This window comes from Xiphophorus maculatus, chromosome 8 (genome assembly GCF_002775205.1).
Source record: "Xiphophorus maculatus strain JP 163 A chromosome 8, X_maculatus-5.0-male, whole genome shotgun sequence".
Lineage (NCBI taxonomy): Eukaryota > Metazoa > Chordata > Actinopteri > Cyprinodontiformes > Poeciliidae > Xiphophorus > Xiphophorus maculatus.
The window spans coordinates 12,280,192-12,294,327 of NC_036450.1; the positions used below are offsets into that span (position 1 = coordinate 12,280,192).

General features: G+C 37.6%; 1 protein-coding gene across 3 annotated transcripts; it reads left to right on the forward strand.

The window, feature by feature from the left end:
- Positions 1-41: 41 nt before the first annotated feature.
- rbm18 (RNA binding motif protein 18) lies at positions 42-13,033 on the forward strand. Of its 3 annotated transcripts, XM_023337664.1 has the most exons (7): positions 42-241; positions 606-672; positions 1,934-2,047; positions 6,861-6,987; positions 7,785-7,871; positions 10,683-10,783; positions 12,452-13,033. In XM_023337664.1, the coding sequence occupies exons 3-7, from the start codon at positions 1,941-1,943 to the stop codon at positions 12,633-12,635; spliced, it is 606 nt and encodes a 201-aa protein (XP_023193432.1). In that variant the 5' UTR covers positions 42-241; positions 606-672; positions 1,934-1,940; the 3' UTR covers positions 12,636-13,033. The 3 variants fall into 3 exon arrangements, with proteins under 3 accessions (XP_023193432.1, XP_005810082.1, XP_023193433.1); XM_005810025.2 differs by lacking the exon at positions 606-672; XM_023337665.1 differs by lacking the exon at positions 606-672 and having other exon boundaries at positions 7,785-7,865.
- Positions 13,034-14,136: the final 1,103 nt, after the last annotated feature.

The following is a 14,136-nucleotide window of genomic DNA, read 5'->3' on the forward strand; positions in this document are numbered from 1 at the left end:
GCCTCCACGGACATGTCTGGCAGCTAAAAAATCTACGCCATCACCCTGCGCCTTTGTTGTCAGGCTGGACCCGAGCGGATGTGTTTTCTCTCGGAGCTAACAAACTCAGTCAGTTATTTAGGTGGACAATTGAGATCTGAGATGATTGCAGTGACGTTTTGACGCCACTGGATCATCCCAAAAGTGGGATTGGAGTGAACATTAAATCGTAGGACTTGTTGTTGAAGAAGAACAAACAAAGGTAATGTCAGAGCAGCTAGAAGCTACGTCCCACTTCTCTTTTGAAACGTGGCTTTTACTCTCAGATAAAGTTATTCTTAGTAAAACGTAGCACGTTTAGTATTATGCTGTATAATATGTGTAATTATTAACTACTGGTAATAAATAGTTCATTCTTGCTGTGTTAGTTAAGATCAGGTTAAAAGCAAAATTACTTATTTGTTGTGAACATCTCGTTCTCTAAAAGGAAATGAGTTTTTACGTGACAACAAATGTTTTAAAAGGTACAACTCACTTCAGCAGCAGTAAATCAATATGAAAGAAAATATACACTTTTGTATTTTTAAAAGATGAAATTAAACATTGCTTCTCCATTTGTTTTCTAGATAGACGTGATTTGTTTTGCAACAAATGACACAACAGGGGAAGTATTACGTTGGAGATCGTTCTTAGGTATAAATTGCCAATTGTTTTAACCAGTTCATGGCCTGTGTAAATAAAAATAAGAATGATCAAAGTTACGTTTATTTCCGCAGCACATTAAAAATAGTAAAAGTTGATTAAAGTTCTCCACAATTTTGCCAACCAAACAGCAAAAATAAATAGAGAACACAACAAGCAAAATACAAAAATAAATAAAACTTTAAATAAAATAAAAAATACAATAGGGCTAGATAATCTAGTAGTTCTGTTAGAGATGCAGGCATGATGAGTTTGTTGGCTAATATTTGAGTTGTCTTTTTGTTTGCAGTTTAACCCATGAATTTCAGTTATACACATTGATCTGAGTTCAGTTTTCTTTAATTCTGCAATTAAGTTTAACAAACACTGAAAATGTTCTGAGCCCAACAGAAAAATAAGGAGTTTTGAGATGGTTCCAATTATGAAACAAAAAACAAATCCTTAATCGTTATCTGACTATTACTAAATTCCCCAAAATGGAATGAATGAATGCATTGTTTGTTGGTGTGTGTGTTTGTTGCTTGGAAAAAAGTTGGAGATTACAGTACATTTAATTAACAGGACCAAATTTTGATCCATATTTTCCATATTTTAAAAGTCACTGTTCATCATCAAAAAACTCCATTCTACAGTTTTGGTTTGTTAACACATTCATCTTTTCATTTGTATAGTTCAAGCATGTCAATAAAGATGTAAGTTCTTTATGGGTTTTTTTGTCTTCTTTCATTTAGTTTGGTTATCATATCAATATTTGCCAATGATCATTCAGCGCTTTGTAAAGCTGATGTAAATTCTCAGCGATTAAGTTATACTTTTGCGGTTTTCCCATGAGTTTCCCTTGACAGGTATTATTATTCAATGATAATATTGCAATATTCACATTTCTTAATATCATGCATTGCTAATAGAAATTGTGGATACTTGTTTTTATCAAACTATGGTATAGTTTTTTTGTTGTTGTTTTTTTTTTACCCAGTTTTCTAATTTTGAACAAAAAACTTCCAGATCCTAGAGTTTAGATAAACGTTTGAGTGTAAAATCTCACACAGTAGATTCCACAATAACATTATTAATGAAACAGAAATTAAACCAACTGTACAAGTTTGTGAAAAACTAAATCCAGACCTAAAACCCTGGATGTAGGAGGCTCTGTACATTATTTTCTCCATATTGTAAAGCCATGTGTATATGTGAACTCAAAACGTTGTTATTAAAAGTTTTTGGTGACATTGTTTTAATCTACTTTCCACAGGGTACACATGTCGTCTGCAGCAGAGACTGTGGAAAATGCCTCCATTATTGCAGAGAGTGCGTCTCATGATGGAAACCGCCTGTGGATTGGCAACATTGATCCCAAAATCACAGAGTGAGTAAATCCAGTCCAGTTTCAGCTGGGCATTTATTTTATGTATGTGCAGAAAAGCTCTCAGCCTGCTTCTTTTACCCGTCAATTATTATATACTGCGATCCTAAAGGTGTCAGCTTTACTTATCTTTATAGAAATATATCCCTGATAAAAAGGTGTTAAAATGCAGAATAAAATTTTATTACAAGGTGGTGTTATAAGCTTCTACAGGGTAATAAATATGCCTCATGCAGTTTTTAAAAAGTGATGCCATAATAGAGTTTATGGTATGACCCTAAGAGTTTAGTTTTAACATGTATGGCTATGCCACATAGGAGGCAACATATCATGGTTGCATGTATGATTAATTAACTGTGTATGTTGTGTGTGGGGGTGAGCTGGTGTGTGTGTGTCATGGGCTGAGACAGAGCAGACGAGCCTGGGTGTGTGAAGGAGATGCAGTGAGGCGAGGAGACCTGCTCTGCTAAGGAGCAGCCATCATTCCTCACTCACCTGCCCTGTTTACTCTCTCTGTGTCAACCTGAAGGTGTGTGTGTGCGTGTCTGTGTGTGAGGGTGTTAAAATCCACACCAGACGTTTGAGTGGCAGCTTGTAGAGGTGCAAGCTTCAACACATACAAGAGTCTGAACATCATTAACTCACTTTGTCTCACTCGCTTGCATGCATCTTCTCTTGCCAGATAGTCTTGATTGATAAAAATATTCAGAAAACATTTTTAGGGTGAGGGGCGCGTTACGAAGCCTGTTTGGGCTGCTGGAAAATGTACGGACCCAGGTTCTGGTGGGCGTCTAGACAGGCGTTTCCTTCCCCTAACTGTGCTCTGCTCTGCTTCTCCTTCTCTTTAAATAGTCCAGTGGTTCAGCGTAGGGAGGGAAAACAAGAGAAATGCACGTGGCCCCTGTTACTGATTGGGAAGATTAATTAACTCCAGGATTAAACATGCAGGACTCCCTCTGATTGTCCTGCAAAACCAAACTTGGTGCAGAGGGGAGACCAGGAGCTGAACAATCTGCACTGCTTTGACACGTTTCAAATCAACAGTGAATAAGATTAGTTTGTTGTTTATTTCAGCTAATTAACTAACCAACAATGTTTTCTTCAAAACCGTGTAAAAACGTAGAATCTGTGTGGAAACGTGCTTAGCTTGTATCGTAGAGTAAGTGAATTATATTTTTAAGATGTAATTTTTTACTTTGTATTTATTTGCATAAATATTTAAGAAATTCAAGCCACTCAAAGCACCTTAATTTTGTAATCTTTTTGCACTTTGTCACATAACAAACACACTTTGATCTATTTGATTAGAATTTTTTTGATACACAAAAAGTGTTGTATAATTATAATGTGAAAGGAAATGAGGATGGATAGCTGATAAAGTGCAGCCCAACCATATCTGCAGTAATGATTAAAGACAAAAATGATTCTACAAAGTATTGACTAATCGGGCTGAATACGTATATATGCCACACTTTTCGAATGTTTTTCTGGATGGTCTTGTACCCTGCCTCTCACCCAATAACTACTGCAGATAGGCTCCAGCCACACGCGGTCCTCTGTGGATAAGTGGTTAAAACAGTAACTATATGGCTATTTCTAACTCTTTATACATATAAACTACTTGTTTATTACTGAAACTTCTAATAAATGCATCAAAGTTTGGTTTTTAGCATCACAGAAGATGTTCAAGTTAGAGGAATATTTTCGCAAAGTTCTTTTCTGCTGTGGTTGTTTTGAGCAAAGTATTGGATCATAAAGGATGCGACAATGAAGAAAGCAGCACATCAACACAATCTGTTGTGTTTCCTATGTAGCTGTTTATAGTTGAAGAGACAAACACGCCACTTTTTCTTGTGCACAATTGAGGCCTGAGGCAAAGCAGGTGTTACTGAAACTTTCAACACACATTTGTGTTTTTGTGCGTTTGCCTGCTCTGTGGTAATCCATCACAGTCTTCCTCTTTGTTCCCTCTCTGGACCTCGTGTTACATGCAGTGTCGTGGGCCTGCCATTTGTCATGTGTTTTTATTAGCGAACTTGGACGATAACCACCAGCAATGACTCATTTCTCCGCCATAGGATGAAGAAACTGCAGAAATCCTAAACTTAAAGCCTATTTTTCCTCCTAACTTACACTTATCCCACTTAAAGCCTATTGTTATCTTTCTCTAGACTCGACTTCTGTGACCTTCTCTTCCTTCCTTCCTCTCATATCTGTCTCACCTGGTTTCTAATCTCTTTTTTTCCTCAGCTTCATCTTCCTTCTCCCACACCTTTCACCTTGCTGTCAACATCCCCTCTCTGAACTTTACTCTCCCTTTACCCACCTTTCCCTCCCTTTTCCTCCCCTCTTTCCCACCTCCCTCCCCCTCTTCCTCTGGTGGGTTTTATAGCCCCCAGGAGGCATAACCCATTGTAGTTCAGCTCACTATAGCATCCCAAAAAATGTTCTTGGAGTTTAATCTGTTCTAAAAATAAACATATAAAGTAGTATGTGGCTAAATAGAATAATTACGTGAAATTTGATGAATTGCAAATTAAATTGCTGCTTTTTGGTTGCTGGAAACAGCTGTCTTAAAATGTGTTAAATCGAAGGAAGGTCTTGTTGCTGATCAACATTGAAGTTAATTGTTACATTAGAACAAGGTTAGAAATCAGATCCATTTTTAGCTCTGATTTTTCTTTATACATTTATGCAGTGCGTGATGAGCCACCTCCAGGTGGGAAACCTTTAGGGTGTTGTCTGGGAAAATCAGAAATTGTGTCGCCTGCTGCCCACTAGGGACTCATAGAGAGAGAGGGGTGGAAGACATTAGTGCAACCTGTTGCTCAAACCCCCCCCCAGATTCATCCTGAGCATCCAGCACCGAGTCCATTTCCAACACACATAGCGCACGCTTGCACCGTCACGTCACACAGTCATTTTTGTGGTTTCACACACACACACACTAACACGAAACCACTTACGGACTTAAAAATAACAACTGCCTAAACAATAAGAGACTGCAGTTTTAAGCCCCTCTGAACAGTTACACAAAGCACCTGGGGGTCACTCTCGGGCCTGAACAGTTACAGTGAGAAACGCCAACAAAAACACAGGAAGGTCTTCAGTGACGGTTTTTGTTTATTTATTTTCAACGTGAGTTTATTTTTGTGTTTTGTAAGGCATTTATAAAGGATCATTAAACGGCACTGTTTCATTTTGTTCAAGAATTTTGAAGTCGTTAATGGTTGGGTGACTCCATCAGATGATTAATTACAGAGGAAAATATAAACAGATCAAAACTTTTTCTAATGTTTGGTGTAACATACAAACCTAAAAGGTGAGATATGACTAAAGATGCCCTTAGTACAGTGAGGAGCAGAGACAGTGTTGTAAGGGAGCTAGTGGGGTTTTATAAAAGAATAATCAAAAACTCAATCATTGGCACCACAGCAATCCCTTTACAATGAATGTATGTATACGCTAAACTAGAACAGCATAATATATCCCAAATAAATTTTAATCACAGTTTTGCTGTGTGAATGAATATTGTTGTGGAATGCAGTATTTTCTGAGGGTGTCAAGATTTGACTCTTTGCATACCAGCAATACATTCCAGCTCTTAGATTGAGTCTGACTGCAGTAGGTGCCCAGATGACAGTACTTAAGATGCTGAAGATCACAAGAAGAGCTGGAAGGATAGTAATAACAGATGAGAAAAGGAGGAGTGGGGTAAATGCGGGTTTATTGGAAATTATATTGTTTTTTTCATGATTTTCCAGTATGTATGCACTTCTTCATCCTGGTCTTTAGTAAATAGAAATAATTGCTATAATCCTACCAAGCATAACTTACTTGTTTTGGTGCCCTCTAACAATCTTCTGGCTGTTTCCAGAATAAATAAATGAGTTCTTTGAGTGCCCCTGAACTTAATACTCTTCTGTGCTGTTGGAGAAACAATTTATTCCCATGACTGCTAATGGTCATAACACACACACACACATACACGCCTACACTCACACATGCTGCGTATCTTTTCAATGGCCGCATATCTGTCGTCATCCTCAGTCCAGCGGTGCCCTGCAGCTTCTACGTCGTCATTGGAGGTTGTTTGTGCCGAACTCCAGGGCTCGGGGGGATTTGAGACTTCCTCTGTTTTATTCCCTCATTGTCCTGCTACTGTATCCTCAGCATTGTCTCAATAAGAGATTTACTGTTAGTGGCTGGCCACACCAGCTGGCCTGCTGCTAAAAAGGTGTCAAGGAGAGAAAGCTGTCATTCTCATTAGCCAGGCCTGACACATTCACACAAGCAGTGGCAAAATGATTTTACGTTTTGGAGCTTGTCTTCTTGTCCTTTTTAAAAATTATGTTTACTATTCATAATCATATAATAACATAATGTAATAGATATTGTCACCGTTCTAAAATAATGTCCTAAGTAATTTTTTTGCCAAAAGTGATTTTTTTTATTTTTTTTTTATTAATTCAGTCATTATTTTAGGAAGGTGATGATATCTAGCAGTTTTAGTTTCTGATTCTTCATAAAGGTTGAATACTTTTAGATTAAGTTTAAAAATATTGTTGGTTAATAATCACGGGGAATGCATTTTGTAAAATTGTTCTGACCACTTAAAATGTTTTTGTTTTGCTGTGTTTTGAGCTTTATTTGGTTGTTTTTCCACAAGATTCTAATTAATTTATTGCTCAGACTTTTTTTATGCATTAATTAATTCAGTGTGGGCAAGTAGGTGTTTAATATTGTTTCATGACTTAATGTATATAGTTTTTGACTAACCTTTTTTTTGTTTGCCTTTTCTTCATTCTCCTGACAGGTATCACCTGGTGAAGCTTTTGGAGAAGTTTGGCAAAGTTAAACAGTTTGACTTCCTGTTTCATAAGTCCGGGCCTTTGGAGGGGCAGCCACGTGGCTACTGCTTCGTCAATTTCAGCACCAGAGAGGTAAACAAACCAGACATGTATCTTTTTTTTTGTTTTTATCTGATTTGTTGTAAATATTCTGCACATATAATTTGGGTTTGTGTAGGTAAGTTGTATTAAAACTTCTTTTTTTGTTGTCAAGGAACCCATTTTGATGTTTGTGCACACATTCAGAGGGGAGCGAAAGCAGAAAAGTCTGTCATATAGACTCTCACAGATGGAGTCTGTATATTTTATCAGAGAAGGGCCATTCATTTGGTGTAAAATTTTAAGTGAAATTGTTCAATAGACTTCACGAGAAGACAGGAACTCACTGTTTGTTTTCATTGAAATGGACCGTGTTTCTAAGGAAAAAGAAATAAAATAAAAGGATTTAAAAAGACTGCGGTCAACTTCACAGGTTTTGTCGGGCAGTATTTGTTTTGGAGTGTGCCTGGGGATCATGATAAGCATCTCGTTTCACAGCTAGTGTCTATCAGTGGGATATGAAGCCCTCCCAACAGGATTATACAGAGGAAGTGGCTGTTTATCTTACACACTCGCACTCACTCGCTTGTAGACACGGTCAGATAAAGAACTTCAGGAATATAATTTTACATAAAAGCCGCTCGTACATTTGATGAGACAAAGCTCAGAATGTGCTACACATGATTTACCTTCGGCCCTTTGTAAGCAGATTGTCTCTTTGCCATCTATCATCATTTATCTAATGATTTAATGGTGTGGATGTAATTGCACACTGATTTTAGTGATAATTTTGAACAGTCTGTTGTTCCCTCTTTCCTATTCCTCTTTCCTCTTCTTTGTGTTGCCTACAGGAGGCAGAGAGGGCGATCCAGTGTTTAAATGGAAAGCTAGCTTTGTCCAAGAAGCTGGTTGTGCGCTGGGCGCACGCTCAGGTGAGGGTAAGTGTCACGCTGAATCATAGCAGTTTACTATTGCTTCTGTAAATGCATGTAAAAGTCAAAGTGAATTTGTTTGATTGTCTAGACCTTTAGCCGGTGCTGTTTGTCTGGCGTGAAATCAATGATATATTGTTGAGGGAATCGAAATGTAAGATAAAAAAACATTTATTTTTGTAGTTTCCATCCTATATTCTTTTATATGCAGTTTACAGAGAGCAGCAAGAGCCCTGCACAAACCCAGGGCTGTCTAACAATAGGCAGCTGACTGACGAAGGGTGAAGGGATATCCTGCACAGAGACGAATCCCGCCCTTCATACACACATACGCACATAGACATGACAGAGGGAGGTGAAGGTCAATGCTGGAACCTCTTTAACAACATGCTGTTAAATAAATCTGGAGCTGGACTGAATTTTCTTATTGGATTAGAAATGGAAGCTATTTGCATTGATATCCTCACAGATATCAAGAATTAATGCATTGCTGTATTTGTAAGGGTAATTTGAAATTGAGTTTGAGCTGTCAGGACCCTCCTCTATGTTGTTTTGCTGAACTTTCTGCATATAATGCAGCAGAATCATTACATGTTTTATTGCAAATATTATACGGGGGTTAACATTTTGTATAATTGTTTTTCACTCTTGCAATCAAATTGTCTACATTTTCCAGACCTTTTATGATGTTAGCTAAAATCTCTGCAGATCCCACACATACTGGGCACAAATTTTATGTTCAGGTCAGCACTGCAGAGCATTATTTGCAAAATCTAGTTAACCCAGAGACAATTTCTGTCTCTCTGGTGAACACCTTGCAGCTTGAGTAGTCAGCTGTAAAACAAGACAAGTATATTTGCACCATTTTTAAGAAAAAAATATTAGGTGAACATATAAATATGTACATAGCGTTCTTTGGTTTTTCAATCTTTTCTAATGTTTATGTGTTCATATTTAATGTCTGTATTCTGGGAGCATGTGACACCAATGTCAAATTTCATGTTTATGCAGATAAATTGTGATTCTGAAAAACATTTGTTTTTTGATTTCTGCATCCTGCATCCATCCTGCAAAAATATATGCCATAATTTCTATGCCACGTTTTGTTATGTTTTTAAAAATGTCCTAAACCAGAAGCAGAGTCTGGAAAAGATTGTGTGAGAACCGTGCTCTAGCTAACTCTAGGCCATGCTCTGTCTGAAGCACTTCAAGCTGATTTGACAGTTGTTTCACCCTGGAAGAATTTAGCAGAGTTTGTTTCCTTATAGCAGCTCAGATCATGCTTTCGGCTTGGTTCAAGATGGCCTCCTTCACTTCTACCCCAATGATAGTGTTTGACCAAATCTGAAACCAGTCAAGAGCTCAGAGCTGCTTGGACTCTCCTTTGGTGGAGATGATTCTAGGGCATTTCCTCTTCTTAGAGTTTAACTCCTGGAGCTGCCAAAAGATGTCAAATAAGTGACTCATTGGCTGCATGTATTGAAAATATTTATAAACCAGTCTGAAATACAAAGATCCAAGTAAATGTCCTGAGGTTTAACAAACATCCTTTATAAACTATTTTATAAATAATATAAAATACATTTTTAATTAAACAGAAGTCAAATCTAATTTATTTTCCCTAAAAAAGTAATTACATTTTATCTGTGTTCGGAGTTATTGTGTAGTAACTTTGTGAAGTTTAAGTAAAAGTTTCAAGTAAAATGCAGCACAGGTTTGGTTTTCTCCTGCTTATACACATTGGATTACATGTAATATATTCATTTAGTAAAATGTCATTATTGTATCAGGTTTGGCATACAGGAAATTCTAAACATATTACAGTAAATCAGTGTGTTCATCTTCATGTGAAAATATCCTAAATCAAGAATTGATTTCATTAGAATTTTTAACTTTATTTTAAATTCTGAAATATTAGGTGAATATATAAATGCATATCTATACACTGTGTTCTTTCAACACTAAAAAAGCCTTTTAAAACATCTGATTCATAATATAGAGTAGCTGTTAAAAGGACTCCGCAGTGCAGAGATTTAACTGACCCACCTGAAACATTTTTTTTTCTGAGCTCTCCTGGATTGTTTACAGATTATTCCAGCCTCATTGGCTCTGTGCAGATCCCTGGCATTCCGGCCTGGAGGAATAGGTGGAAGGGAAGGGTCCTGGCTGGGGGAAACGTCATTGTTTCACACACTATGCATTTCTTATGTCACTGAACAGTATGCAGTTTTTAATTCCACCAGTGTAGCTTGAGAACAAGGTCTATAAATGTGTTTATTAACGGAGACTCTTACAGGAAGCGACAGAAATAACCTGTCATGTGATCATCATCCTTTGTTTTGTTTGTGTGTTTTTTTTCTCTCTGCAGGTTACATGGTGATTTGGAAGGTGGTTTTGAGAGGAATGAGTGCAGATGTTTGTTGTTGCTCATCAGATGGTCCAACATTATCCTCACTCATCTCTTAGGGTGTGACTGAGCTGGACACAGTGCACCGATTGGTTAATATTTGCTTGACTGGACGAGGAAAAAGTTCGGAAGTTTTTTGTTGATCGTACATGTGGAACTAAGTCTGTCAGTGTTCAATTTCCGGATGACTGTAAATGATTGTGTTTACTTTGCTCTGATTGCTACTAATAGAAATCTTTCTTCCTCTTCTACTTATTCAACAGAAAATATTTAATCTTATGCTGACATCTTTATGTTTTATTATCCATAATTTGTGACTGTCCTCATGTCTGTTTCTTGCTTCTTGGTTTTTTTTTTTCATCTGTTTGTCCCTTGCCATCTTTTTTTTTCTCGCCACTTATTCTTCACAGAGGTTTGAAGGTTTTCGCAATGAGAAGACGATGCCTGCAAGCCTGGAACCGTCATGCAGTGGTTCAACAGAGGCAGGCTCTATTACAACAAGCAACCTCAGGTTGGTATCCTATTTCAGTTTGCAAGTCTGGATTAGATGGAAAAAGACAATTCGGTTTGAAAAAAAACAAACTGTTCCAGACTTTTCCCTTCACAGTTGGGAGGATGTTCTCAAGCAAGCTTTTCTCTCCTCCAAATGTAACAATGATCAGACCACTAGTCATGTCCTATAAAATTAGAGCCTTTGTTGTTTGCAGAACTGTAATCCTTTTTTTTTTTAATGGTGCCTTTGAAGTTATGGCTTCTTCCTTGCTGAATGGCTTTTGAGTACAATATGGTACATGTGGGGTTTTTTTTGTTTGTTTTTTGGTTGCTTGTTTTTTTACTGGGGATAATGAGATGCTTTTAACAGATTCAGGAAGCATCTTCACAAGGTCTTTTCACTTTGATCTTTGGTTGATATTTACATTTTGCACCAAAACACATTAATCTCTGAAGCACAGATCTAGTGTTTTTTCCTGAGCAGTAATAATGGCTGGGCATCCTCATGGTGTTAATACTTGGATATAATTGTTTGAACAGATGAGTGCCAACTTCAGGCATCAGGAAATTGGATGAATCAGCCTTGTGTAGGTTCACTTTTCTCTTCCTGAAATCTTGCCTGATTTCTTTTTTTTTTATTTTATCTTGTCACACAAGGTATTGAGTTTGAGGTGTCGCCTTAAAGACATCAACAGATGTGCTGCTACTTAACTCCAATGCTTACAAAGCCATGACATCACAACTTAGTATTTCCTAAACATTCAAAACAGAAAAAAAATATTCTGAATTTGAGCAAAGTCATAAAGAAATACTCTAAGGTAGTCTAATTTTTCTGGTGTTTAGCAAATAGAAACAAATGGTAACCCTAACTGACCTAAAACAGGAAGCTTTTAGTCTTTTCATAAAATGTATGTATTTCATTTCAACTGTGTGTTTTCAATACCTAACTAAACCACGTATGAAAATTTAAGAGCTGCATTTTTTTCATAGTTTTATGGTGTTTCTGAAAGTAAGCTCTACTTGGTCTGGTTTCTGGTGTCACTCCTAAGAAACCTAGACCAGTATGAACTGGATTAGTCACCAACTAATAAGGCGTCAAAGGTATTTAAATTGTATGTAACATTTAGGTCAGAAGTTAGCATGTTCTTAATGCTGGTGTAACTAATCGTTGTGCTTTAACTAGCTGAACATGAGGGTTCATGCAGGCCTATCCCTATAAACACCAATCAGCCAAATACTGTCAGCTCCAATAAACACACTTCTGTGTAGAAAGGTAAAATCCGTCAGGTTTTCTGGGACATATTAGCATACTTCGCCTCTGTGGTGTGAACCCCACATCTATATAGTGTTGAAACACCTCCCCCACTTGATTCATACACTTCCCCCCCTTTTTTTCTCCTTACTTCTTTTGCTTCTTCTACCTTTACCCATCCCTTGTCTACTCTCTCTCACACAAGCCCCACAATTTTTTCTGCAGTCCTGTCTCTTTTGCTCCTCCATACTCTCTCTCATTTAAATACAAGCACGGTTGTTGATCTCAGTTTGTTTGTAATCCGCCCCACCTGTCAGTAAAACTGATATTGCCTACATTTTTTTCTCCTTCTCCTCTCTCAGTTCTGCGTCTCCTCTCACCCTCACTGCCAACATCTCCTCTCTGAATTTTTTTTTTTTCCTCCTACCTCTCCAGCACGAGCGCTAAGATACGTGCCATTGAGGCCAAGCTCCAGATGATGGAGGAGAATCCAGATGATAGCTACTCGGGCCCGTCGGCCTATGTTTACAACAAACCGCCTGAGAGGAAGCGCTGGGAGCCCTACTCTAAATCGCACCACAGTAACCAGAGCAGGCCCTTCCGCAAGTTTAGGAGATGACCCATCCTCCTGCCTGCTCTGAAGCCCTCTACTCCCCTCCTCCTCCATGTTCTGCTCCTAATTCCCCCCCACCATCTCTCTCACAGACTTGTAAATTTGAGAAGATTTTGAAGCTGCAGCAGATGAACAGCACCAGGACTGTGGATGATGTGTTTATTTTTACTGCTGTGCCAGCGATCTGACTGGCTCATCTATTAAACTGCTCTTTCACTCGTGCGCATTTCTAATGCAGCTCACATCTTCTACACACATCTAATCTTTGGTTTAACATGTTTTCTTGTTTTCACTTCATGTTATTTAATTATTAAAATGTTTTGGATTTGTGTTGGAGTTCTACTTTTTTCATAATCTTTCATTTGTTCAGGTAGACTGAAGTAATAAAGCACAAGCTGCTCGCGGGTCTTTGTTTTTGTTACCTCTTTAGGACGCTTTGCGTTTTGGAGAACAGGAGTCTCCACAACTGTAACCACTGAAGAAAGCCCAGCCCTGATGTGTTTGTCATTTTTTGGGTTAGGAGGTGGGATATATTCTCTCAATGACTTCCCGTCCTGCTGCATCCGTTGACTCTACAAGTTGGATTAGAAGTCAAAGGAAGTGTGGTGCCCACAGCCCTCTGGTGCATCTCAAACATCTAACTTCATGCAGGCTCCTGTTTTTATTCTAGAGAAGTTTAAAACAGGTTTTCATGAAGTAATAAGCAAAATAGAAGCAGGATGTATTTCATAGATTTGTTTGCCATTGGACTTTGGGGACTAAAACTGTCTTATGAGGCTTTAAAAAAAATGGGCTTCAATACCCAAAATGTTATATCACATTTTCATTAATAATCAGAATTGATGAGGATATTTAAAAAAAAAGTTGGTTTGAAACAAGACTGAAGAGACAATATATTCAGCTTCCTAATAGATTTGTTTACAGTTTAAGTTTGCCATATACTAAAACTGATTGGGTTAATGCTTCTTTTTAGGCTACATAAATGACTGGTAGTAATTACAATGCCCTACTAATATAAACGTCTGTCCTTGTTTTTCTCAACTGAATTACCTGAGGGGTTTTTGCAATGGCTGCATGAACCTTTACAACTTGCAACTTTATTTTTGTATTAAGAAAATCAAGAAAGTGGGACTTGGCAATAATTTTTTCAATCAAGTATCTTTGGGTGAAAAACTTGGCTTATTGGATGTTTCAGAGTTGGAGTATTTTGTGGATGTGTGCTTCTGTCTTTGTTTAGGTGATTTCAGTGAATATTAATATTGTTTTAATGTTGAAGATAAAATATTTCATTGTAATTTTTTTCCTTTAGCTTTTATCTTAAAAACATAGCGTTAGAGGGTAAACTGGTTCTCTGACAGTACCATTGTGCCTTGTATTTTAACCAGTTAACATGCACCAGAAAATCACCGGTATTCTTGTGGAGACAGATGACAGCTGGCTAATGGCGCTTCGAGATTCAAAATCATATATCCATCAACCAGACACTTGATGAATTTATTTATGTATT